At 37.0% G+C, this 27887-nt stretch overlaps 1 protein-coding gene across 9 annotated transcripts in view; it reads right to left on the reverse strand.

Moving 5' to 3' along the window:
- Nucleotides 1–27887, reverse strand: part of MBNL3 (muscleblind like splicing regulator 3) — a 117431-nt gene that overhangs the window by 59459 nt on the left and 30085 nt on the right. For all 9 annotated transcript variants that reach the window (XM_070462283.1, XM_070462284.1, XM_070462285.1 and 6 more), the window contains exon 2: nucleotides 5445–6297. In XM_070462283.1, coding sequence (XP_070318384.1) covers nucleotides 5445–5621 — 177 coding nt within the window. In that variant the 5' untranslated portion in view covers nucleotides 5622–6297. The remainder of the gene's footprint in view (nucleotides 1–5444; nucleotides 6298–27887) is intronic.

The following is a 27887-nucleotide window of genomic DNA, read 5'->3' on the forward strand; positions in this document are numbered from 1 at the left end:
ACAGGCAGGGTGGGTACTTATCCAAGACCACACAGCTGGTGAAACCTGACCCATCAGTGGGAAAGCCTAAACAGTGTTAAGGAATAGAGTTGGCATGTGAAAAGTTTCTGGAACATAGTAGTCAATAGAAGGTAGAGTTTATTACTATTATTATTATTACATGGTTCTCATAAACATAATTTCCGATGGCCTCGTAGAATTTGAAAAATAATATATTTTAATTTAAATATATTTATAAAATACCATTCCTTCCTATGTTTTAAAAGCCTTTTGCATTGTATGGAACAAGTGAAACTTTTTTTTAAAAAGAAACAGTTCTCATTAAATATTGAAAGGACATATACCATCATGGGAAGGGTTTCACTGGGTAATGAAATTACAGGTTAGGTTTCATAAAAATTTTTGTCTCTATATTACAGTTTTCTAGAAAGCATATGCTTTTATTTTCTGATCAGAAAAAAAAATAACTATGATCATTGGTATATTTTTAAAAAGTCTATGATGGGAGAAGATCAGGCAGTATTTAGATATTTTCTGATACTCTGGGAAAAATCTGAAGCTGACAGGAAGGATAAAGGGAGGGAGAGGTTGACTTTGCAGGATCGGCAAGTGGGAGTGAGAGATGGCGAGAGGTCTGTAAGAAGGCAGAAGGTAAGGCAAGGTTTATGCAGCATAAATACAATTCGATAAAGAGTGAAATGAAATGCATAATGTTGGCAGTGGTACTGGGGATGACATTTCATTACAGTTTATTACATTTTCTTTTTATTTTTATCTTCTTGTGTATGATTTTTAAATTTTCTTTTGTATTTTCCCTTCCCTTCATAAAGATGAATAACTTTCTAAATTGGGGGGAAATGTTATTTATCATGAAAACAAAAGGCAGAAAGTCTGTTTCCTAATGCAGAGTTAGAGGTGCTGGGGGGTGGGGTGGCGCTGACTTCAGCACAGGGGCCACCCCATAGGAGCAGGGGACAAGGACGAGCACATCACAAAATTTCTTGGGCTTTCCATTCCCCAGGGTTCTGGCTTTCTGGTGGCCAGTCGCTGCTGTTTCTCTCTTATGGTCCATTTTCTCCTCCCTATCTTTCTTGATTGACTGTAAGTACAGACGTCTAAGATGGATACTTTCCCACAGTTTGACAGCTTGGATACTGGGTGACCCTTCAATCAATGGTATGTCGAGATGTTGAATAAATGAAGATATTTATCGATTTTCACAAAAGGAGAACTGATCACTTTACAGCAGAAAAGCCAGCAGACACCATCTTTAGCAGGTGATAAAGGTTACCATGAGAGAGGAGATACATCTGCTGCTGCTGCTGCTAAGTCACTTCAGTCGTGTCCAACTCTGTGCGACCCCATGGATGGCAGCCCACCAGGCTCCCCCATCCCTGGGATTCTCCAGGCAAGAACACTGGAGTGGGTTGCCATTTCCTTCTCCAATGCATGAAAGTGAAAAGTGAAAGTGAAGTCGCTCAGTTGTGTCTGACTCTTCACGACCCCATGGACTGCAGCCTACCAGGCTCCTCCGTCCATGGGATTTTCCAGGCAAGAGTACTGGAGTGGGGGTGCCATTGCCTTCTCCGGGAGATACATCAAGTACAATCAAATATGATATGCACATCATTTATGGTTTTCTTGCCAAAAAATGCGCGACCTCAATCAAATCATGACACTGCAGTCGACAAACCCAAATTGAGAGGCATTCTATGAGATGAGTGACCAGTATTCAGCCAAAGTGCCAAGGTCATGAAAGATGTGGAAAGACTGAAGAACTGTCATAGATTGGAGATGACTAAGGAGACGTGATCACCAAACAGAATGTGGGGTCCTGGATTGAATTCTGGAGCCCAGAAAGGTCACTAGGAGGGAAATTGGTGAGATTCAAATAACGTCTCTAATTTACTTAATAGTATCGAACTAGAGTTATTTCCTGGCTTTGATAACTGTGCTATGTATGGTATGTAAGTTGTTGACATTACAGGAAGCTGGGTGAAGAGTATGCAGGAACTCCTTATACTATTTTTGAAACTTTTCTGTAAGCCTAACATTACTTCAAAATAAAAACTTTAAAGTGAGGCTGAGCCATCGATATGTATTTACTTGGATGCTGACTGTAATTCCATTTTTCTTTCAAGAGAGATTTTTGAAATGTCCAAAACAGCACTGACTTTTACTGGTCAAAGATACTTCCTTTTTAACGTCAGTAATGTAAGAAGATCCTTAAGTAAAATGTTACTTTCCTTGAGTCTCAGGATGATAGGCGGTATCTATGTATTCTTTCCAGTGCAGGCAGACCTCTCTGATCAGGCTCATAAATGGTTCTAAAACTTGCATAATCCAGAAACCCTTGGGATTATGTTGCTAGGAGTCTTCTGCTCCTGCTAAGTTTTCCCTGTGCAAACAGGGATGAGGTAAATATTCAGTCAAAAATAATCAAATTTCAAACTGATGGAAACTGCTGTGACTAGTGATAGTCGCACAGAATATACTGGTAACTCATGACAAAGTTAACTCAGGACCTACAAGGATATTCACATCCATATACCTATACAACTGGTTTCACTTGCCAAAATATTATTATTATGCTTGTGATCATATGCAATACTTTAAGACAGTGTGGTACTGTTTTCTGTTTTTCCTTGCTCAGTTCCCATCTTCTAGGAATGTATATAGGTTGACATGGCTGTCCTGTGACTATACCAGCTGCTAAGGCCCCTGCCAGGAAATTTCTGTTAAAAAACTACACAAGGTGGTAAGTGGGGTGGGCAGATGTGATGGATGTTGACCTTTCATAATTAGATAATGACAGCATTTATATCCTTCCTGGATAACAAGTGGCAGATATCACACTGCTTCAAGTATGGAGGAAGATAACACAGGCTATGAAAACAATCACAGATTTTGGGTTGGTATTTTCAGTGACGATCTTGTGTTAAAGTCAAGGCACAGTCACTAAAAATACTAACCTAGATTAATTGTGAACTGTAATATCAAGAATTTGGCACAGAATGGGTTAAGCAATACTTTCTGAAATCAATTGTGCCAAGCAGACTAGGCAACTGAGTCATAAAAGTTTCATGTCAACATGAAATGAGACTCTTTTATGTAGCTGGAAATTAATCTATGGGCTGTGGTGTCTAGATCTCCAACTGAAGATGGTGCAAGCTTCATCACTGAATACTCAACACTCATAGAGTGATAGGCCCAGCACTTCAGCACAATTAGCCATCAAGCTTAACCTCCTTATTTTCCTAATATTCCCTCATTATGAGATGAGTATAGGATATTGTTAGCTACTATGCCTATTATGAAAGCAAAGAACCATCATCATCTGGTAGAGTACTTAGTGCTAATAGAATCCTTATAAAAACCAAAAACCAAAAGCAGGCACCCAAAACTCATCAAGTGATTGCTTCAGTTATTTAACCACTCATAGATGAGGAAACAGTACACAGATACGTTCCAAAAGTGTTTCAATCACAGAAACTCAAAGTAGGTAGTGAATGCTGCAGTAACCATCGAGGTATGTTATTTGTATATTGTCGATATGGTAGTAGTGCCACCCACTTAGGTCAACTGTTTTCATGCATCGTTTTCATGCATACCATGGTATGGTTTTTGTGTATATCATGGATAAGGAATAATATAACAGGACTGCAAAGTTTTCATGCAGATATGGAACTGTGATGCATGTGCTATCTAAACGGCAAATTAATTTTTTTAAAGGCACTGTATATTTGTACTAGGGACTGAATCTGGGGCCATGACATGAAAGCACCAGGTCCTAACCACTGGACTGTCAGGGAAGTCCTTAGTTCATTTTTATAGTGATACATGGTTTTTCATTTGTGTCATCTTATTGGAATCTCAGCAATAATCATGGAAGTTAGGGAGAGAAGAATTATCCATACATTAGAAATGAAGCAACTCAAGCTTTGTCAGAAACAGTAGTGGGGCTGGAACTTCTGAAACAAGATATGTAAAGTGCCTAGTGCAGTGATGGACCCTCTATATGGACTGGCTAAAAGACATTTCCTTCCCTCCTACCCCCAAACTAGTCCAGTGCTCTTTTCTATTCAAGACACTGCCAAGACCTTGATTTAAATAATATGTAAAATAATTATAGATGAAACTTGAATGAAAATGAAATGAAGAAAACAGAATAAGCCCTTTAGTCAGAATATCTGCTACAAAAAAGAGCAGTTCAGACATTTTCAATGTTAGGAGTTGCCATTATCTTTATAACTAGTGCCCATTCTTGAACTGGAATGGTTTGAAACAAAAACTAGCAACTACAACATAAGCAAAAGTAAATACTTAAATAGGCTATCATGATAAAATGTTTTCTGAATAAGTGATCATACAAAAGAATACATCTCTATTAGCCAATGCTGCCATAAATAAAAACGTTAATGAGATAAAATTGGTCTTGGTGAAGTAAAACAGTATTAAGAAATTGAAAAGGTTCTTATTAATATTAAGCTTAATTCATTTTAACATATTTTGAAAAAAAATCTCAAATGCATCATAGCAAATCTTATTAGTTAAACCAGGTATCTATTACCATTTTTAACTCCTATTCTTTAATTTGTACATGTTTACCCTTAATTTAAGGATAACCATGAATAAAACATGGAAATCAGTATATTTTTTGTTCTGCAATCATATATGTTCTATTCTATATAATCTCATCCTCCCTCACATTTGTTTGTACTCTACTACATAATATTCAGGTTTGATAACCTTGGCAATAAAACTTTCCTTATAAAATGTGCTCACAAATCTGAAATTGGTCAATCAGCTGTTTAGGAAGAAAATGATATGAACCTAGTACTGTAGCAGTAAGTTCAAGTTAAAGGTTCAAAATAGACTTTGACTAAGAAAATTCAAAATGCCATCATTTTCCTCCTGGATGATGAGATTTTCACATTTTACTCTCTCCATCTGACTTTATTTACCCTCTGATTGGTCCCTGCCAAGTATCTTTCGGTAACATAGATAATGAGCTATATTTCAGTAAGGACTTCTCTAGTTAATCTGAGGATTATGATCACTGCATTAAAAACCTAAATAATATACACAGAAGTAAAGTAAAGCAAGGCTACAGTCTCTCTTACAAAAATTCTTGAGCTTTTTTCTCTATCTGTCTTGGTCAGTGAGCTTTGATGGGTGTGCTTTAGTCTGGCTGAGTTCTACAAATACAAAGTCTCCATCCTGCCTTAAAAAACAAACTTATCCATGTCAATGTATGACAAAAACCACTACAATACTGTAAAGTAATTAGCCTCCAACTAATAAAAATAAAAAAAGAAAAAAACCCAAACTTACCACTTTCATACTATTATTAACTTGACTAATTTCAGAGTACAACATATTTCAAAAAGCCCAGCAATCAACAAGTGTCGATTTTAAATGATGTGCATTTAGATGAGACTCACCTTTAGAGAATCAAAACAAGCCACCACACGACCATTTTCCACATGGCAAACTCTTGGTGGATGGGCAAACTTGCAATCTGCATCAGCTCGAGAGCAGGTTCCTCTCTGAAATTCTCTACACACTTCCAAAGTCAGCCACTTGGCATCACGAACCAGGGCAATACTGACAGCTGCCATACTGAAAGCAAACTTAAAATCAAGTACACCCTCTCTAGAGCACTATTAGTGCTGCTGTTGAAAGCTTAAAAATAAATTCCAGCTAAATGTGAAGAGCTAACAGGTTGCTTTGGTGAAATGCTTCTTTGTTAGCACTTAGGGTTGAATCTAAGTCAAATTCGGTCTCAGTGGTCAAACAAAAAGTCCACTGTAAAATAAAAATTGTATCAGAGTAACTAAAAATCACATTAGAGACCAACTCCTAAGAAGGCAACTGTCAACGTTAAGATACTGAGTGTTTTGTTTTTCCTCTGCCAAAGTTACTTCAAATAACTGGCAGAATTTCAAAAGGATTCTGTGTTCTCCAGTTGATGTTCTCAGTTATTCTTACAAAAGAGCAAATGCTGCTGGCTGCCCGTCAATTTGTGGAATGGTCTCAGATCAAGGGGAGAAAAGGTTTTCTCCCTATCTCTTGGATTTAAAGACTAGGATTGGTAGGATGTTACAACTGCAAAATTTTTCTTTTGGTTGCAAAATCAGGAGGAGAGAAAATGACTATGAAAATTGAAAAAATTTTGGGGGGGTGCAGGGTGGGGAGAGGTGGCAGTGATGGTGGTAGGGAGAGGGGTTTAGAAAGAGACAGCTCTGAGGTGGAATCCAAGCTGCAGCGTTTTCAGAGAAGACACTTTGCAGAAACCTGCAAAAATAAAATAAATTCAAATTAGCTAATACAACGCAATGCTTTTGTTTTAAACTCTAGATTTTGAAAAGCAGTAACATAACCTCTTTAAAACAGAAAGCCTCTAGATATTGGGGCTTCCCCAGTGCCTCAGCAGTAAAGAAACTGCCTGCAATGCAGGAGCCACAGGAGATGCAGGTTTGATCTCTGGGTCAGAAGATCCCCTGGAGGAGGAAATGGTAACCCACTTCAGTATTCTGTCTGGAGAATCCCATGGATAAAGGAGCCTGGTGGGCTACAGTCCATAGGGTCGCAAAGAGTCAGACGTGACGGAGCGACTGAGCACACACGCATTCAGCCACATACTTACGGTGCAGCGTAGCACAGTCGGCGCTGTCAGTAAGAAGGCCATTTCCCAGTGTAGAATCCTACATAGTAAAAGAAAGCCACCTCTTTGACCTACTGTTGAAATATAAGACTTGGCAACAGTCCAATTCAAAAGAAAAGAAGACTGTTGCATTTTGATCTGTTTGGTGGCAGAAATTCATTTGGGGTTCCACTGCACAGAAAATGCCAGACCCTGACGTGACATCCCTTTATGCAGTCATGATCCACCTGTGTGTCTCCAGCTTTGAGAGGCTACCAAAGGCCTACCACGAAACTGGCTTTACTATGGTCTGGGCAAAGGCTTGTTCTGCTCTCAGAATCCAGAAAACAGAAAGAGGACACTGTGTACTTGAAATGTAATTGTTGATGATGACATAAAACAGTCATGGCACAACTATCTGGAGACTCACTGCAAATGAGGCAGGGGGAAGACTGTGAAATGTCAAATGTGCTTCAGTTCAAGAAAGAAACCCTTGAAATGATGCTGGATTTATTTTTTTCGGTGTATGCTCTATTAGTTCTCAGTCTTTATGAAGGGACATTGAGAAACTCAGAAGGAAGTTTCAGCGTGGACTAATAAGTGAGACAGAACGGACTGTTCATACACTGGTCATACATTAAATATTGTGCAGTTTTAGGGTTTGTACTTCAACCCACTGTCAACCAGCAACAATTTCCAGGAACTCAGCTGAGAAGATAAATGTTAATTTACCAGCATTCTGCCATGAACATGTACCAAAATTAACTGGGACCTTCTAAAGCCAAAGTAAGCTCTGAGTAGCAGATAAATCAACTAATTGTTAACCCATCAAAAAAGCTGTATTAAAGTTCTTGAAAACATTTCACTTACTCTTTTAAACAGTTTCTTCAGTAATTTTATAGAATCTGAATTTTCGGTTTATCTTTTGTACATTCACCTGATTTTTCAGACACCATTAGGAAATTAAGTATATGGAAAACCCAAGCTTATTCATTTAAGAGCAAAATGTGTTTCTCTAAGTCATTCTTCACGGAAATATTTCCAAAATGTATTATATGTAGCTTTGTCTTCTTAAAAAGTACTGAGCATAATTTGACCTCTGGTTGAAGACTTGGTATTATAAACGTCCTGGGAAGTATTATAGTTCTCTTTCAGTAGCAGATTATTAATTATCACTTCTACTGTAATTTCCCTTCTTGCCACAGTATCTGCCATGGTGGACTGTCCAGCTCCTTTCTGGACTACATAATCGTGAGTGTTAAATAAGAGTTAGTTATTCACTATATGAGATGTCTGGGGACAAAGTACCAGGCTTTCATGCAGAAGGTGTGTGGTGTGTGACTGCTCTTACAGATTTGGAGACCCTTTTGCAGTACGTTCCATGCAATATGTTCTGGAGGGTTAAGGTTGTCAGGCGAATGACCGCTAGAAAAACATTTAAAGTATATTCTTTAATTTAAATAGCCAGATTGGGAAATACAAATGAAAACCACAAAGGGATACCACTTCATATCCTTAGGATGGCTACAATAAAAAAGAGAGAAAAATTGGAGAAACTGGGGCTGTTGAACATTGGTGATGGGAATGTAAAATAGTATAGCTGCTGTGGCAAACAGTCTGACGGTTCCTCAAAATGTTAAACAGTAACCATATGACCGAGCACTTCTATGCCTAGGTATAGACACAAAAGAATTGAAAGCAGGGTCTTGAAGAGATATTTGCACACCCATGTTCATAAGCAGCACTATTCAGAATAGCCAAGAGGTGGATACATTCCAAGTGTCCATCAGCAGATGGGTGGATAAACAAAATGTGATGTATCCACACAATGAAATATTATTCTATCCTAAAAAGGAATAAAGTATTGACACATGCCACAACATGAATGAACTTTGAAAAAATGATGCCAAGTGGAAGAAGCCAGTCATGATGGCCACATGCTGTATGGTTCCATTTATATTAAATCCTGAGTCAGAAAGCAAATTAATGGTTGTGAGAGCCTGGAGAAGAGAAGAAAGTGGACTGACTACTGAACGTGTATAGGGTCTCCTTTGAGGGCGATGAAAATATTCTGGAATTAGATAGTGATAATGGCTGCACAATTTTCAAATATACTAAAAGCCCACTCACTAAACTGTATACTTTAAATGAGTGAACTGGATAGTATGTGAATTATATATTGATAAAGCTATTTATTAAGTCTAAAGAGACACGACAATAACAACAGCAAAAATGTCTCACAGGTGATGGAACTGGCTACCCCACTCTTTTCTTTCTTAGATTCTACTTAGACACAAATTCTTCTAAGTAGTATTCCTAAGTTGAACTTCAAGAGTAAATTCATTTCCACATTTGTATTATAGAAAGTACTTCTAAAAGAGTATGTTCTGTGAGTTTGTAAGTTTATATTTAAAGAAGTAGTCAAATTTAGTCCTATAACTAAATCATATAGGTTGCCTAAATATATTTGAAAGAAAAAATAACAAAAAAGAATATATATCTATATAATATTTTTTTTTCTCAGCACATAAGACAGTGAGTGAGGTTCTGGAGGCAGATTTTTTCTATCGGTCTATCAAGTACAGAAACAATAATAAATAATAAATTTGAACTTTAAACTTTGACAAAGGAAAAATACAAATAGGAATTGAACTCTGGCCATGCATTTTATATAAGACAGAGGGAATGGGAGAAGGAATTTTCTTCATTTTTAAAATTGGCCTGTAACCTCTGACGGGCCCCTGGCCAGTTCCTCAAAACATTTCCAGCCAGAACTTGTCTGCATGTCTTCCTTCAGACTGGAACTATTTTCGGAGCTGGCGCAGAACCAGTTAGGTGCAACAACTGAAAAAAGCTGGTGTGACAGTGCAGAGACATTCCCTCACGCAGCTTTGCTCATCTGTGTATAAAAGGTGGGAGTAAGGGGGTCCATTTAAAAAATCAGCGTTGTTTGGGAGATAACACAGCTTTATCTTCACTACTTTAGACTTGAGTAATAGAAATGCAGGTTTGCTTTTCATGATTCTAAGGAAAACTTAAAAAGTTACAATTTCTTAGTACATTTGTACTTGTACATTTGCAGCTCACAAGTGTTTTTATCTCATTGATCTTTGGAGCCCTAAAAAATACTCTACAGCATGGGAGATAACCCAAAAAAGACCAGTGAAAGAAATGAAGTTCAAGGAGGTTAAATTATCTGAAGTTAAAAAGTCTCTAGTGGTAGAAACACAGCTCCTGGCAAGATTCTCTGACTCTAAATCTCATGCTTAGATCCTGGTAGAGAAATGTAGCAGTTTCCTATCTCTCATCTCTCTTTGGAATCTTAAACAAGGAAAATCAAGCATTTCTGTGTAGTACTTATGATTCCTTCTCAAAGTTATGTTCACACATATTGTAGTGCCATCTTCATAATATCTCCAAGTTGTGCTATACCAACATTTATCCATGTCTACTATAAGCCAAGCACTGTTCCAGATGTGGAACAAGACAGATAACGCCCTGCTGGAGAACTTCCTATGTTCATTTAAATAGAGAAGAAACCAAAGGCCCAGTGAAGCAGAATGATTGTGAGAGTTTATGAAGGGCTGGAAACAGACTCTAGGTATTCTAACATGGGCCTCTAATTCACCCATGAATGGTACACCAAGCACTGCAACTTAACGACACTCTTAAACACACACTCAAACATTATTGAATAGAAACAAGTCACTAAAAGCAGTATCCCAGAAATTACCCACACCAAGTTTTACTGCCTTCCATATTCCTCTTGAAGAGAGTACTACTGTTCCCATTTTATAGATGGGGAAACAGAGGCGGGGAAGGGTTGAGTCTTGCACAACTTAATGTAGCTACCATCAAGACATGGTTCAAACCCACCAGTCTTAGACCAGAGCCCACCTTCTTAATCACGTCACAATATTGTATCTCGCTTATGGTACGGATCACACATTTATTATAGGTTCTTAGCTTTTTTCCCTTATTAGATTGTAAATTCCATAAAAATAGAGACCATGTCTTACTTAGTTTTTCTCATTTCAAGTTAGAGCATTTAAACATTTCTTGGGATTCTTACTGTGAAAGGTCAAAGATTAAATGGTAACGAACCCTTTCAAGCAAGGAGTTTTGTCAGTTGAGCACCTTCTAGGCTGACTGAGTTTTGGCCACCTCTGTCAGTTTCATATCTATCAGATATCTATCTATATCTACCTATCATAAAGTTGAGTATTTTCTCATAATCATAGCTTTCAAATTGAAGTATTAATATCTGCAATTCTTGATATATACGGCACTCAGTTTCCAAAAGGAATGGTCTATTACTGCTCTTTTGATAGCAACAAGATCTTATCTTGGAGTTTTTTTAAATGTCATGGGTATTTTGATAGGGACTGCATTAAATCTGTAGATTGCTTTGGGTAGCATGGCCAATTTTTCCAATACAAGAGCATGGGATATCTTTCCATTTCTTTGAATCATCTTCAATTTCCTTTATCAATGTTTTATAGTTCTCAGCATATAAGTCTTTCACCTCCTTGGTCAGGTTTATTCCTAAGTATTTTTTCATGTGATTTTTAAAGGGGATATTTTTTTACAGAACTGGAACAAATAATCCTAAAATTAATATAGAACCATAAAAGACCTCAAATTGCCAAAGCAATCTTGAAGAAAGAAAAAAGCTGGAGGTATCATGCTCCCTGACTTTCAAACTATACTACAAAGCCACAGTAATCAAAACAGTGTGGTACTGACACAGAAACAGACACATCTATCAATGGAACAGAATAGAGAGAAAGACAGTAAACTGACACACCTATAGTCAATTAATCTTCAACAAAGGAGGCAAGAATATACAATGGAAAAGACAGTTTCACTGCAGCACTATTTACAATAGCCAAGATAAGGAAAAAGTCCAAGTGCCCATCAACAGATGACTGGATAAAGAAAATGTGGTGTGTATATATGTGTGTGTATGTATGTGTGTGCATGCTTAGTCACTTAGCCACGTCAGACTCTTTGCAACCCCATGGACTGTAGCCTGCCAGGCTCCTCTGTCCATGGGGATTCTCCAGGCAAGAATACTGGAGTGGGTTGCCATGCCCTCCTCCAGGGGATCTTCCCAACCCAGGGATCGAACCCAGGTCTCCCGCATTGCAGGTGGATTCTTTACCATCTGAGCCACCAGGGAAGCCTATATGTGTGTGTGTGTATATATATGTATGTGTATGTATGTGTATATGTATACATGTGTGTATGTGTATATGTATACATATATGTATATGTATGTATATATGTATATGTGTGTGTACATAAACACATATATACACACATACACATATACACACATAATGGCATACTACTGAGCCATAAAAAATGAAATATTGGCATCTTCAGCAACATGGATAGACCTAGAGAGTAGCATATTAAGTGAAAAAAATCAGAGAAAGACAAATATCATATATCATTTATATGTGGAATAAAATGATGATAAATGAACTTATTTATAAAACAGAAACAGACTCACAGACATAGAAAACAAACTTACAGTTACCAAAGGGGAAAGGGAGGGGAGGGATAAATTAGGAGTTTGGGATTAGCAGATACAAACTACTATATATAAAACAGATAAACAACAAGGTCCTACTGTATAGCATAGGGAACTATATTCAATATCTTATAATAAGCTATAATGGAAAAGAATATGAAAAAAAAAATATATATATATATTACATAGATTTAAGGGTTCACACATTTTTCTCATGGAATTTTTCTTGATGGTAAAACAAACTAAATATTTTCAACTGATACAATGAAAATAGTACCTTGCTCCAGAGTGGCTTGCAAGGTCACTGCCAGCAGCTACTTTCACCCTCACTTTTTGCTACATTTTCCTCAACTCCTCCTTTCTTTTGCCTTCCCTTCACAAGTCAGCACATAACACAGAAACATTGCCAATGCCTGGTCCAGAAGATCACAAAGATGTTCTCTGGCACCTAAAGCAATATCTCAAGAGGCATTTCTTTAAATGCATTTATCAGCCTCCTGAATAAACAATGAAAACAATGTTTTCTTTCTTTCCATTTTAAGCTTTCCTTAAATCTGTATTACCTCGGAATTCCTTGTGGCCATTTATTTTGGCTCTACGAATATACGACATGCCTGCCACACACTGCTTGAATTGGCAGGCTGACAAAGTTTAAAAGCTTTCAAGTTTTAGAATTTGCTTCAAGTTCTATTTCCTTCATGTGTTTTGCTTAGTGGTCCACCAATCTATGTTCTTTAAGCATATGAGAGGTCCTCAGATCTACAGATGGAAACCATGATTTCACAAGCATCCGATGGAAAACTGAGTTTTCTATCTGAACAAAAAAATAAGTCTCTGAAAATAAGGATATTTCACCTATGTGCAGAACTTTTTCATTAAGCTTTCTTTTAAAAAAAAGCCTCATTGAATTTTTTTCACAATATTCCCAGGTTAATGACTTTATCTTTTACAAAAATCAGGTAAGTCAAATTATTCTATTTCATAAAGCAATTAAAAGACCCATCTCAGTTCATACACTGGTCATAAAAGGGAAAAAAAAAAACAGGTGCGACAGTGTCTCTTTCAAACATATCTCTGGCAACATATGTGATTGGTTTTGTTGGTCAGAGGAGTTCATCTTTTTTTTTTTAAAAAAAAGATATATCTCTTTAAAAATAATATATTAAATTATGAGAATTTGCTAATAAATGCCATGTAAATATGTAAAACTAATCCAGTTTAACATAAAAACAACTTAAAACTGGATCCTAAACACAGTTGTTATTTAAAAGCACTGGTTAATTGCTTATGTCCATGGGACAGAAATCCCAGAGCCACTAAAAGATAACCAAAAAACTGAATTTAAAATTGAAGACAACAGAAACATAATATATTTGGCAATTTAAGTCCTATAATGTTCAAGCATTTGAGATGAAAGAAATATAAAATGTCACAAGACTGATTGCATTTAACATGTGCAGGATGATTTTGCTGAAGATTCATTCAACAAACATTTATTGGGCATCCAATTGACCTAGACACTGATCCAGGTGCTGGGGATGCAAAGGCGAACAAGATTAACTCCTGGTCCTGAGAATTGTACATTCAATTGGTTGGCCACGAATGGGGATGGGAGGGTGGCAAAAACAAAAAATCATACCATCATTCATTTTATCTATTTAAAAAATACCTATTTTATGATTCCATAAAGTTCAAACAAATGAGGCCTTTAAAAACATTCATATGGAATAACAAATGTTGGTGAAGATATGGAGAAAAGGGAACCCTTGTACACTGTTGCTGGAAATGAAAATTGGTGCAGCCACTGTGGCGAACAGTATGGCAGTTCCTCAAACTAAAAATAGAACTGCCATGCTGCTGCTGCTAAGTCGCTTCAGTCGTGTCCGACTCTGTGCGACCCCATAGACGGCAGCCCATCGGGCTCCCCCGTCCCTGGGATTCTCCAGGCAAGAACACTGGGGTGGGTTGCCATTTCCTTCTCCAATGCATGAAAGTGAAAAGTGAAAGTGAAGTTGCTCAGTCCTGTCTGACTCTTAGCAACCCCATGGACCACAGCCTACCAGGCTCCTCCGTCCATGGGATTTTCCAGGCAAGAGTACTGGAGTGGGTGCCATTGCCTTCTCCAAGAACTACCGTATGATCCACCAAATCCTGGGTATATATCCCAAGAAACTGAAAACACTAGTTTGAAAATGTACATGCGCCCCCAATGCTCAAAGGAGCATTATTTACAACAGTCAAGATACAGAAGCAACCTAAGTGTCCATCGACAGATGAATGAATAAAGAAAACATGAAACACAGATAAATGGAATACAACTCAGCCATAAAAAGTAATGAAATGTTACCATTTGCAACAACGTGGATGGACTTAGAGGGTATTAAGCTTCATGAAATGAGTTAGAGAAATACTGTATGTTATCACTTGTATATGGAATAAAAACATTAAATCAGTGTATGTATCAAAAAAGCAGACTCACATAGAACAAACGAGTGGTTTCCAGTGGGGAGAGGGAAGGGGAGGGGGAAACTTAGGGGTAGGGGGGTTAAGAGCTACAAACAATTATGCCTAAAATGAGCTACAAGAATATATTGTAGAACACAGGGAATATAGGCAATATTTTATAATAGCTATAAACAGAGTACAATCTTGCAAAAATTGTGAATCACTATGTTGTATACCTTAAACTTTTATATTAATAATATCATAAATCAACTATATCTCAATAAATAAATTTAAAAAATATTCATGTGGGAAAATATCAGTTAATCAACAAACATTCATTATGTCCACCAACTATAGGCACAGACTTATGTCACATGCATCGGGGGAACCAGATGAGTTTAAAACTGTATTTGACAAACCTCTATTGAGTTTGGGAGATACGAACAACATGATATGAAATAAAAGCAAACAATGCAGACAACTGGGGCTCCCCAGATGGCTTAGTGGTAGAGAATCCACTTGCCAAGCAGGAGACCCAGGAAACACTGGGTCAGTCTCTGGGTGGGAATGATCCCCTGGAGAAGGGAATGGCAAACCACTACAGTATTCTTACCTGGGACATCCCATGGACAAAGGAGCCTGGTGGGCTATATGGTTCTTGGAGTCACAAAGAGTCGGACACAGCGACTAAACAGCAGCAGCAGTAATGTATACAATTAACGGCAAAATTCAATGACATTAACAACAAATGGGATGAGAGTTCTGAGAAAAGGATATTACTCAAGCCTGAAGTTGTCAAGGGAGTTTTCTCAGAAGAGAAAGTGGAGCTGGACCTTAAAGAATGAGAAGGACCTAGGTGAGGGTAGAGATCAGAGAGACTTCCTGGAAAGAGGAACAGCACAGATGAGGATGAGGAGATTTTGTAGGATGGTGAGCAGACGTGGGCTGGCTAGGATGGCAGGTTCACACTGTGTAAGAGAAATTGTGTGTAGGTAGTTTCTGAAGATTCTTAAAAATGGCTCCAGGAGTGTGTGCTTACTACAGAAATAGGAGCCTTTCTCAAATATTTTAAGCAGAGTAGATACTCGGTGGCCATAAACACACTATGGTTAACAATGATCCGCCCTTGAAAAATTGTTTTATTTAAAGAGCCCACAACACATTCAGAGCAAAGCTTACACATCTGACACACTCTGGAAGAAGAAAAGATGAGAGAGAAGTGGGTGGAAGCCAGAGTGTTTCTCTCTAGTTCACAGGCTTTGGGAGGATAGCACAGGCAATGATTCAAGTTAGGCTGGCATGAAAAGTAGATAAAGAAACAAATGGAAAGTGCAGCTTCCTGCTTTCGTTTTAATTACACATTTATCAATGACCCCCATCATTAAGGTCACATAACTATTCCAATTTTATGAAGTAGCTCAAATGCTTTTCAATCTTAATCTTTTAAATTCCTTTTAAAAACATAGTTGACATTTCAACAAGGACCTTTTTTTTCAGATTTTGTTACAGAACAAGCTCAAGCCAGGAGTTAAATTTAGATAGCAATTTTTTGGCTGTAATGGCATCCTGTAAATTCTTGCTACAGGACTTTAACCAGCACCTCAGTGACTGGAAAATGTTCACACTCTTCCCAAAGTACATACTGAATTGAACTCAATTGAATTTTCATGGCCAATTTAATCGTTATCACGATTTGGTCGAACACTGACTATTCACCAACACACACACATGCACAAATTGCAAAACAATCATCAGAAGCTATCACAAAATGTTTAATTATCCTTTAAATACTTACAAACAGCTCAAGGAACTCTTTAGTCAAACTTGTAAGTCACATAAGAATGACTATTTGTCAGAGAGGTAAACTAAAGTAGCATCTAAGTGATTTGATCATGTAAAGGGATTCATCACTATCTAGTAGGCATCCTTCCCTGACTTCATCACTGGTATTGTGTCCAATAAATTCAGACTCTCAATCTCAGTACAAAACCTCCAATCGTTATTAGGAGCACTTATAAGACTGGTGAAAGGATAGTGGAAAAAAGCTTTATGGCTAGAAAAGCTGGAAGAGAAGCAAACATACCCTGATTTCAAGGATCAAGTAATTTAATACATCAATGCCCACAGTTCTAGTAGACTTGAAGGGAGTTTTCTAGGAAAGTAAATTTCCTGAGCAAGAATACACAAGAGTTCTATCCTCTATCTCTGAAGTTATTGTTGCTAGAGGCATTATTTCACATTCACATTATACACAAGACTGTAATGTATATCTGTAAGCTAACTGCCTAGAGTTAATTGGAAAGCTGGCTACTTTATTTTTTTTTTTGCTTTAAAACACTAGCTTTCTTTCTTTTTTTTTCCTTTTTTTCCATTTATTTTTATTAGTTGGAGGCTAATTACTTTACACATTGCAGTGATTTTTGTCATACATTGAAATGAATTAGCCATGGATTTACATGTATTCCCCATCCCGGTCCCCCCTCCCACCTCCCTCTCCACCCGATCCCTCTGGGTCTTCCCAGTGCACCAGGCCTGAGCACTTGTCTCATGCATCCAACCTGGGCTGGTGATCTGTTTCACCCTAGATAATATACATATTTCGATGCTGTTCTCTTGAAACATCCCACCCTCGCCTTCTCCCACAGAGTCCACAAGTCTGTTCTATACATCTGAGTCTCTTTTTCTGTTTTGCATATAGGGTTATCGTTACCATCTTTCTAAATTCCTAATGGTCTTTATCTTTCTGGCTTACTTCGCTCTGTATAATGGGCTCCAGTTTCATCCATCTCATTAGAACTGATTCAAATGAATTCTTTTTAATGGCTGAGTAATATTCCATGGTGTATATGTACCACAGCTTCCTCATCCATTTGTCTGCTGATGGGCATCTAAGTTGCTTCCATGTCCTGGCTATTATAAACAGTGCTGCGATGAACATTGGGGTGCACATGTCTCTTTCAGATCTGGTTTCCTCGGTGTGTATGCCCAGAAGTGGGATTGCTGGGTCATATGGCAGTTCTATTTCCAAGCTGGCTACTTTAGTAAAGAGTTATTCACCAAGAAAGAAAAAAAGTGAAAAGACTCAAAATTAGAAATAAAAGAGTAGATATTACAACTGATATCATAGAAATACAACGGATTATAAGAGACTACTATGAGGAATTATACACTAGCAAATTGGACAACCTAGAAATACTGGATAAATTCCTAGAAACACACTACTCACTAAGTCCAAATCATGATGAAACAGAAAACTAGAACAGACCAATAACAAACAAGGTGATTGAATAAGTAATCAAAAACCTCCCAACAAACAAAAGTCCAGGACCAGATGACTTCACTGGTGAATTCTACCAAACATTCAAAGAAGAATTAATATCAATCCTTCTCAAACTCTTCCAAAAAACAGAAGAGAATGGTTCTTTTCCAAACTCATTTTACAAGGCCAGCATTACCCTGATATCAAAATCAGCCAAAACTGCCACAAGAAAAGAAAACTACAGGTCAATATCCCTGATGAACATAGATACAAAAATCCTCAATAAAATATTAGCAAATTGAATTCAATAATACATTAAAAAGATCATACACCTTCACATAATATACAAATACCAAATCAGTATGCAATATATCTGAAACTAATATAATGTATGTCAATTATACCTCAATAAAACTTATTTTATTTTTAAAATTTTTATTTATTTTATTTTTTTGTTTTGTTTTTACAGAAGCTTTATTCATAATTGCACAAACTTGGAAGATGCCAAAATGTTCCTTTCTTCAGGTGAATGGATAAATAAACTGTAGTATATCCAGAAAATGGAATATTATTCAGCACTAAAAGAAATGAGCTATCAAGCCATGAAAAGACATGGAGGAAACTTAAATGCATATTACTAAGTGAAAGAAGCCAATCTGAAAGTACTACATAGTGTATGATTCTAAATCTATGACATTCTGAAAAAGGTAAGACTGTGGAGATGGTCAAAAAATCAGTCAATGGTTGCCAGGGGTTGAGCGATGGGATGAACAGGATTTTAAAAATCCTGGTCAAGTGGGATTTATTCCAGGGACAGAAGGTTGGTTTAACATCTAAACAACATTAACAAAATGAAGGATAAAAATCATATGATCATCTCAACAGATGCAGAAAAAGCATTTGACAAAATTCAGCACCCATTTATGATAAAAACTCTCAACAAAGGGTATAGAGGAACATAATCAAAGCCATATACAACAAGCCCACAGCTAATATCATACTCAGTGATTAAAAGCTTAAGGCTTTTCTGCTAATATCAGGAACCAGACAAGTGACATTTTCAGACACCTTTTATTCAATTCATACTGAAAATCCTATCCAGAGCAATTAGGCAAGAAAAAGAAACAAAAAGAAATCCAAGCTGAATGGGAAAAACTAAAACTATTTGCAGATGATGTGATATTATATATAGAAAACTCTAAAAACTCTATTAGAAAACTTTTAAAACTAGTTAAGTGAATTCAAGCAAGTTGTAGGATACAAAGTCAATACAAAAAAGCTTGTTGTGTTTCTATACACTAATAATGAACTACTGGAAAGAGAAAGTGAGGAAACAATCCTATTTACAATTGCATCAAAAAGAAGAAAATACATAGGAATAAAGTTAACCAAGGAGGTAAAAGACCTATATATTGAAAACTGCAATACATTATGAAAGAAATTTAAAAGAGAGAAATAAATGAAAAGATATTCTGTAAACATGGATTGAAATAATTAATATTGTTAAAACATCCATACCACCCAAAGCAATGAAGTGAAGTGAAGTGAAGTCGCTCAGTCGTGTCTGACTCTTTGCGACCCCATGAACTGTAGCCTACCAGGCTCCTCTGTCCATGGGATTTTCCAGGCAAGAATACTGGAGTGGGTTGCCATTTCCTTCTCCATATCCAGGTTCAATACAAGCTCCATCAAAATTCCAATGAGACTGTTTACAAAAACAGAGGATCAATCCTAAAATTTGTATGGGACTATAAAAGACCCTAAATAGCCAAAGCAATCTTGAGAAAGAACAAAGCTGGAGGCATCACTCCATGGTCTTTGATTTCAAACTATATTACAGAGCTATAGTAATTACAGTATTCCATAAAAACAGACACACAGTTCAATGGAAAAGAATAGAGAGCCCATCAATAAACCCACTCATACATGGTCAATTAATTTATAACAAAAGAAGCCAAGAGCACACAATGAGGAAAGGATAGTGTCTTCAATAAACAGTGTTGGGAGAATTGGAGAGCCACATGCAAAAAGAATCAAAGTAAACTATTATCTTATACCACACACAAAGATTCACTCAAAATGGATTAAAGATTAAATATAAGACCTGAAACCACTAAACTCCTGGAAGAAAACATAGGTGGTAACCTGCTTGACAAAGGTCTTGGCAATGATTTTTTTAATCTGACACCAAAAATAAAAGCAACAAAATAAAAAATAAGTGGGACCACACTGTAATAAAAAGCTTCTTCACAACAAAGGAAACCAACAGAATAAAAAGGCAACCTACTGAATAGGAGAAAATATTTGCAAATCATATATCTTGATAAGGGAATTAATATCCAAAATACATAAAGAACTCCTACAACTCAACAGCAAAAAAAAAAAAAAGAAAAAGAAAAAAAGCCAAGGAACCTGATTTTAGAGTGTGCAGAAGATCTGAATAGACATTTTTCCAAAGAGGACATACAGTTGGCCAACTCATACCTGAAAAGATGCTCTACATTGTTAATCATCAGAGAAACCACAATGAGCTATCACCTCACACCTGTTAGAAAGGCTATTATCAAAAAGACTGGAAATAACAAATGTTGGTTTGGATGTGAAGGAAAATTAGTGCACTCCTGGCAGGAATGCAAATTGGTACATTGAAACAATGACACAATGGAAAACCAGTATGGAGGTTCCTCAAAAAATTAAAAATAGAACTACCATATGATACAGCAATCCCACTTCTGGGTATTTCTTGGAAGAAAATAAGGACACTAAATTGAAGATATACATGCACCTCCATATTCAATGCAGCATTGTTTACATTAGCCAAAGTATAGAAACAGCCCAAGGGTACATGAATGGATAAAGAAACGGTGATTTATAGGTATATATGATGGAATATTACTCAGCCACAAAAAAAGAATGAAATCCTGCCATTTGTGACAACATGAATGGACCTTGAGGGCCTTATGCTAAGTGAAATAAGTCTGAGAAAGACAAATACCATATGATCTCTTACATATGGAAAAAAATACATACATACACACATATAAAACCAAAGTGTTCATACAGAAAACAGATTGGTGGCTTCCAGGGGTGAGGGTGGCAGAAATGGATAAATGTTTTTATTTGTTTGCTTAAATAAACTGAAATTTTTAAAAAGAATTAGAAGTGAAGAGTTTGGAGAACAGACAGGACAGAATCTTAAGTTCTCTATTTCCCAAACTTTATACTGTCCTGATAATATCCTTAATGGCCTCTAAAATAAGAATTCCATTTCTCTCTTGATATTTCAGAGTAATTTATACTGGATTGGAAATTATGAGTGTTTCTTTATAGAAAAATTTAGAGAAAATGTAAAATAGGCTGTCCTTTTAACGTCTTTTAACCGAATTTTGGACAAGTAGTAAATGGCATTGCTAACACTAAAGAAAGACGTGTAACTATAATACTATCATTATGTAGTTGTCTTCATGGCCCAGGTAAAATAGTTCTCTTCTATCTTTCAAGGTCAGTGTCAACAAGTCTCAAAGGAAAGATTACAAAACCCCCAAAGTGGAAAGGAATTGGAAAAAAGATCATTTTAATTGTACCCTGAGAATGGAAAGCAATACCTAAACCCTGAAATATAATACTCATCTTCTATAAGAACAATTCCGAAATCTATCAACTTCAATTCTAGCTTGCCTCAATAAATGAGAAAATAACTTATGTTTCTACTTCTGTAAGGTGTAGAGTTTAAATCCAGATTTCAGATTTTAAAAAGAAAGGCATGGAAAAATCAAGCCCACATCAAATATGAGAACAACCCAAATAACTGTAAATGTGGTTACAGCAGAATTATCAAAGGCAGTAAGGAGCAAAGTAAACTATCGATTACTTCGGCCTTGAACAGAGGCCCAGAAAGGTTCATCTACTTGGCTAAAATGCCTGAAATTGTTAGTTTACACATGAAGAGTACACAGTTTGATTTCATCATATCTCATATCTTGTGGTCAGATGGGTGGGCAGATTCCAAACATTTAACCCAATTGTCCTGATTCATTTAGTTCCTCTCACTGACATCACGTCTCCATGTTTGAGCTTAATTCCTGGCTATGGGTGAATTTCACACTTCTGAAAACCAGAAGGGTGCTCTCTGAAGCTTTGAGTCCCTGGGGAAAGATGGTCCCTTGGCACTAATATTATAAGGAATTACTGACCCTAGTGGGCCTGTGTCTTCCATTCATTTCAATGCAACTGCCTCAACAGCCTCTCTCAGTTTCAGAGACCACCACCTTCTTGGCACACATGATTTTGTCTAAACTGCCTCTCTACTGTAGACAAACTCTAGACTCTACTTTTCTACTATGGTCTACCTGGTCTTCTTTAATTTCTATAACCTTTTTAGAATCAGACTGAGCTCACATGCTTATAACCATCTGACCCTCCTGGCCACAGCCTATTGCTAGCCAAAACAAACAATCTGGCATATTCCTCCTGCTAACCCAATGTTTGGTTTTGGTTTCTTTTTTTCTACTTCTGTCTATGAGTCCACTTCTCTTTCTGTCCTCTGTGGTCAGAATAAATATACCAACTATTCCATTAAAAATATTCTCTATATCAATTTCAAATCAATTGAGATACTGGAAATTTTATTGAGTAAAAAATTCCAAGAGTATGTTCAGGGTTCACAAAATAACCACTAAAACACAATGAGAAGGATAAATATTTCGTTGAGCACACTTTATGATGTATTCTAAAGTGGTATCTTAGTTATTAAACAACTGGTATTTCTAGATGTTAATAATAGTTAACACTTATGGAGCTCTGTTTTGTGCCAGACACTGTGTTAAGAGTTTTATATTCATTATTTCATTCAATCATCCCAATATTCTATGAAGTAGATAATATTAAGGAGCAATGTTAAAGTCTAATTTCAAAACAAAATCTGTCACAAATCTCAGTTCCAGACTTATCACCAAATAGTGGTGCTGAGTTTTTCAATATTTAAAGTTCTCAGATGTCACAGTAATAGAGTCATGGATGCTAATCTAAAAATCACCAGTTTCTCAATTTTCTTCCCAGCTTCCTGTAATTACAATATGAAAGCTCATTACTGCCTATCCATGGAAGCCAGAGGATCCTGCATTGCTTAATTTTTTAAAAATATATCTTTTCATGCATGTCCGGCAAATAAGTTAGAAAATGCTAGACACATTGGGTTTAAAATCACCCATTCTAATGAACATGTGGTCCAGAAACCTGGCATCCAGCTGGCAGAAGGGAAGCATAAAAGCCTTTGGGCATACTAAGTCCTTCCCCCAATAATAAAATTCTCTACAAAAAAAATGGCTATCTGAATCAAAGTGAAAACTCTGAACCAAGATGAAGAAATTATGAAAAAACTGTGAAGCTATAATACTACAGCAAAGTAGCCAGCACCTTTTAAATCTCCTCTCTCTGTTGATAATTTGTAAATGTGCTATATCAAAACAGGGAGGATGTAAATCAAAAGGAGAAGGCAAAATAAAAATGATGTTTTCTATATGAAGATTTCAGGACATGATCTGAGTAAGAGCCTGAAAAGAAAGCAGGATTTGAAAATAAAACTTAAGGAAATGGTGAAATCAAACCAACTAGGAACTCTGTTCACTAAGGTAAGCACCAACACATATGGAAAATAAGAAACTATTAATACCTATAGATGAGAATCATTCAAAAATCAACTCAGTTTAAATGGCCAAGCAAAAAAGGAGGAGGAGGAAGAGAGGGAGTAATGGCTTAAACATTGAATTAAAGAGTATTTACATTTATACTCAGGTGAATGGAACCTCATTAAAACGAATAAACTTCTATACTGTAGTTACCATGTTGTGTTCATCAATTTAAAATCATGTGAACATACCTTATATGAATGATAAGGAAATTAGGTTAACATGATATCATCTATATCACCAAGTACTGAATGACTAAAATGACTAAATTGAACTTCCATATAATTCAATATATCAATGAAGGAAATCAAAATGCCTCGATTCTATTTTAAATAACAGTACTTGCCTGCAATGCAGGAGACTGGGGTTCGATCCCTGGGTCAGGAAGATCCCCTGGAGAAGGAAATGGCAACCCACTCCAGTATTCTTGCCTGGATAATTCCACAGAGGAGCCTGGCGGGCTATAGTCCATGGGGGTTGCAAAGAGTCAGACACGACTGAGTGACTTACACACACATGTCACAAAAGATCATAAGGGTTCTCAGCATAATAGAAACTTCTTCAATTTACACTGACATAAAACTGAGCTTAAATTCCCAGTGTCCAAATATGGATGATATCATCACTTGTACTTGTTCCACTAAAATCATTCAAGCCTCAAGGAAGAAAACAATTTTCCAATAAGTAATCACCAAAACAATACAACTTGGGTTATTAGTTTTGTCAAAAGTCAAAAAAGATTCTTTCACCAAGGGATAAAGACTTTAAGAATTCTGGAGTTGCAAGCAATCCTGAAAGATCAAGTCTAGCTTCAGGCAAGTAAATGAAGGACCCTAAGCCATTGAGAGTAGATGGCTCATGTCCAATTACTGAATACATATTGATTGTAGTTCACCATAATCTCTCTCATAGGTACACTCTCCACACATTTATTATTTTTATTTATTTTTGGCTGTGCTGGGTCTTTGTTGCTGGGCATGGACTTTCTCTAGTTGTGGTGAGGGGGGCTACTCTTTGTTGCAATATATGGGGCTTCTTGTTGCAGTGACTTCTCTTGATGCAGAGCACGGGCTCTAGGCACGCGGGCTTCGGTAGTTATGGCACGCGGGCTTCGGTAGTTATGGCACGCGGGCTTCGGTAGTTATGGCACGCGGGCTTCGGTAGTTATGGCACGCGGGCTTCGGTAGTTATGGCACGCGGGCTTCGGTAGTTATGGCACGCGGGCTTCGGTAGTTATGGCACGCGGGCTTCGGTAGTTATGGCACGTGGGCTTCGGTAGTTATGGCACGTGGGCTTCGGTAGTTATGGCTCAAGGGCTCTAGAACACAGACTCAGTAGTTGTGGAGCATGGGCTTAGTTGTTCCTCGGCACGTGTGATCTTTCCAGACCAGGGATTGAACCTGTGTCCCCTGAAAGTGGTAGGGGTCTTCCCATCCATTGTGCCACCAGGGAAATCCCAAACATTTATTAAGGATTAACTTTGGTTATAGATAACTAGATGTCAAGGGTAAGTCACAGCTCCTCATGTTTGCATTTTATTTTCAAATTTAAACAAATTTGGTAAAGATGATCTTAATGGATAGATGACATGATTTTAGGAATTCAGATGTTACATACCTTTCATTTGAAAATAACTTATGACTTCTGTTAAGGCCCACAAGGTTACTGACAGGCCAAACTATAATATCCTTAGGAATTCACTCACTCCATGTGTGACCATGTTCCTCAGGCATCTTCCCACAAATATCCATGTGACTTTTCTACAGTTCAGCTCTATGTCTGTCTCAAGAAGACTTCCTAAGCCTTCATTGCTAGAATATCTTCCAACTGACACTTCCTCTTCCTCACTCCCAGTCATTCTTGCCCTCACTACAAGATGACTTCCATTTCCACCATTCTTATTAAAACTGTTCTAGATTCTATAACTGCACTCAAGAATAAAAGAATAATGCTAACACTGCCAGAAATGTAAGTATGTTTAATGTTATCTCCCCTAGCACAGTACTTGGAGCAACTAGGTTCTCAATAAATGCTAAGTTGAAAACTACATAAATAATAAAGGTGGCAATATGCAAAACATAGTGCTCATTTAAAAAAATCTTTGAATGGTCCATTGTGTGCAAGAATGCATACATTTACAAAAATTATTTTTCCCTTCATTTATCCTCGAAATATGTTTTAGGTACTATCTACAAGGCACTGGATAGGGTTCCTCTTCTTTTGGGCTTTTTTATGTCTCATTTTAAATTTTTTACTGGCGGGTAATCACTTTGCAATATTGTGTTAGTTTCTACTGTATAACAAAATGAATTGGCTATATGAAAGAAATACCCCCTCTCTCTTAAACCTCCCTCCCCCCAATCCCACCCATCTAGGTTATCACAGAGGAAGCTGAGTTCCCTCTCATGGACTTTAATAGTCTAACAAACTACAATTGTGATGCCACACACTTAATAAGTCTGTTTATAGAAAGAAGGGTACAATGTGATTTTATTAATGGATATATTTTAAGGCAGAATCGAATTGTAGAATGTGCTTCCGAAGAAATGGACAAATTTCACTTGTTTCTCAGGGGTCAGCTTCTCACCTACACCAAGCAGAAGGCATCAAACAGTTCTCAAACAGAACTCCTCGTCATGAGCCTATTATATCATAGCTGTGCAACTATTTCTGTGAACCACTTTTGCACAGGACCTAGCCTGGTACCTGAAACTTAATAGGCTCTCAATCCATTTGTTTTCATTGCACAAATGAGAAAACTAAGGCCCAGAAAAATGAAAAGGTCAGTTCTGTAGCATATAGAATGAGCTTTAGAATCACAAAGACCTGGATTTGATCCTTGCTCAAGATATTTAACCTCATCACCTCAGTTTTCTAGTAGAATTCAATCATATGACAGATGTGAAAATCGCTGGTGTGAGGTAGACACTCCGTAAATCCAAGATCCAGGTTGGTGACATAGAACTGGTCTCAGACGTGGTAGGCTGGTTGTTAGGAATTTAAAGAAAGTGAAAAATGTATAAATGAGCAAATTATGGTATTAATTTGATGTTTAGGTTTGACTTGAGTCAAAGCAAACATTTAAATAAATTTAATGTGGGAGAGGACAAAGGACCTAGATGGAAAAAAAAGTAAAGAGCTTCCCTAGGGGCAGAAAACAGAGCTGATGTAACAGTATCCTTAGAGACTGAAGTAGAACTTAACTAGATATTAGCACATCAGTTAATTAAAAAGGAAAAAGTTTTATATGGTCAAAATAAAGGTATAGTGCTTCAAGGTGGCAAAAACGAACAGAATAAATGGAAGCAGAATTTTTCCAGATCTTTAAGCAGTACCTTTTTCAGACCTTATAAAGAAAAGTTGAATAAAGTCTCATGAAAAATTGGAAAACTTTAAACAACTAGGTACTTACTTATGAGAACAAAAAAGAGAAAAAAATGAAATGACTCAGCTTAAAAAATTAAAAAATAAAACCTACCACAGCATAGTGGTTGACATAGAATTTTGAAACAAGAAGTCCTTGTTCACAATCTCACCTCTTGCCTCCCAGTTGAAAGACCTTGGGCAACTTATCTAAGTCATCTGTACTTCAGGTTCCCCAACCATAAAATGGTGCTAATGACTATCAATCTCACAGGGTTGGTTTGCAGATTAAAATGTGCTCATATTAATATTTACAAAGCACTCTGGACAGTGCTTGGCACTAAAAAGTGCTTCTGAAACAAATCATCAGACTTGTCTTGTTCAATATGGAAATAGGAATCTGACAAACCCCAACCCATGACTACAATGACTAAAAAAATTTTTTTAGTGTTTTGCTGTGAATTTACTCTGAAGCCATCAACTTCCTTATACAAACACTTAGGAAATGAGGAACTCTGCAGATAAACAAGCAAATATAAAGGCAAGAAGCTGACTTGTTTTCTTTTTTTCCAGATGGATCTAGAGGTGAAAATAGAGAGTGTGGAGATGCACATGTTAGCTCAACACAGTGAAGAGCCAGCTCAGAGACTGGGCTGTGCAACAGTGCATTGACCTGCTTCACTAGGTGATGCGCTTGCTCCTCTGCGCTGGGTTTCTATCACATTGCATTGGATGTTGCATCAGAAAAATCAAAATCACCGTCCTAAGCTAAGATGCCATTAAGCCAGTCACTTTTTATCAGATAGGAAGTACATTGCTAACTTGTAGGCTATACGCATAGCACTACATTTGGTCTTTGAGTAACAAAAAATACATTTAAGATAGATTCCCTTCCCTCAAGTAGTTTATAATCTATTTGGGGAGATAACCTCACCTCTCCAAATTATT

The sequence above is a fragment of the Odocoileus virginianus genome, unplaced genomic scaffold, assembly GCF_023699985.2.
Source record: "Odocoileus virginianus isolate 20LAN1187 ecotype Illinois unplaced genomic scaffold, Ovbor_1.2 Unplaced_Scaffold_2, whole genome shotgun sequence".
Lineage (NCBI taxonomy): Eukaryota > Metazoa > Chordata > Mammalia > Artiodactyla > Cervidae > Odocoileus > Odocoileus virginianus.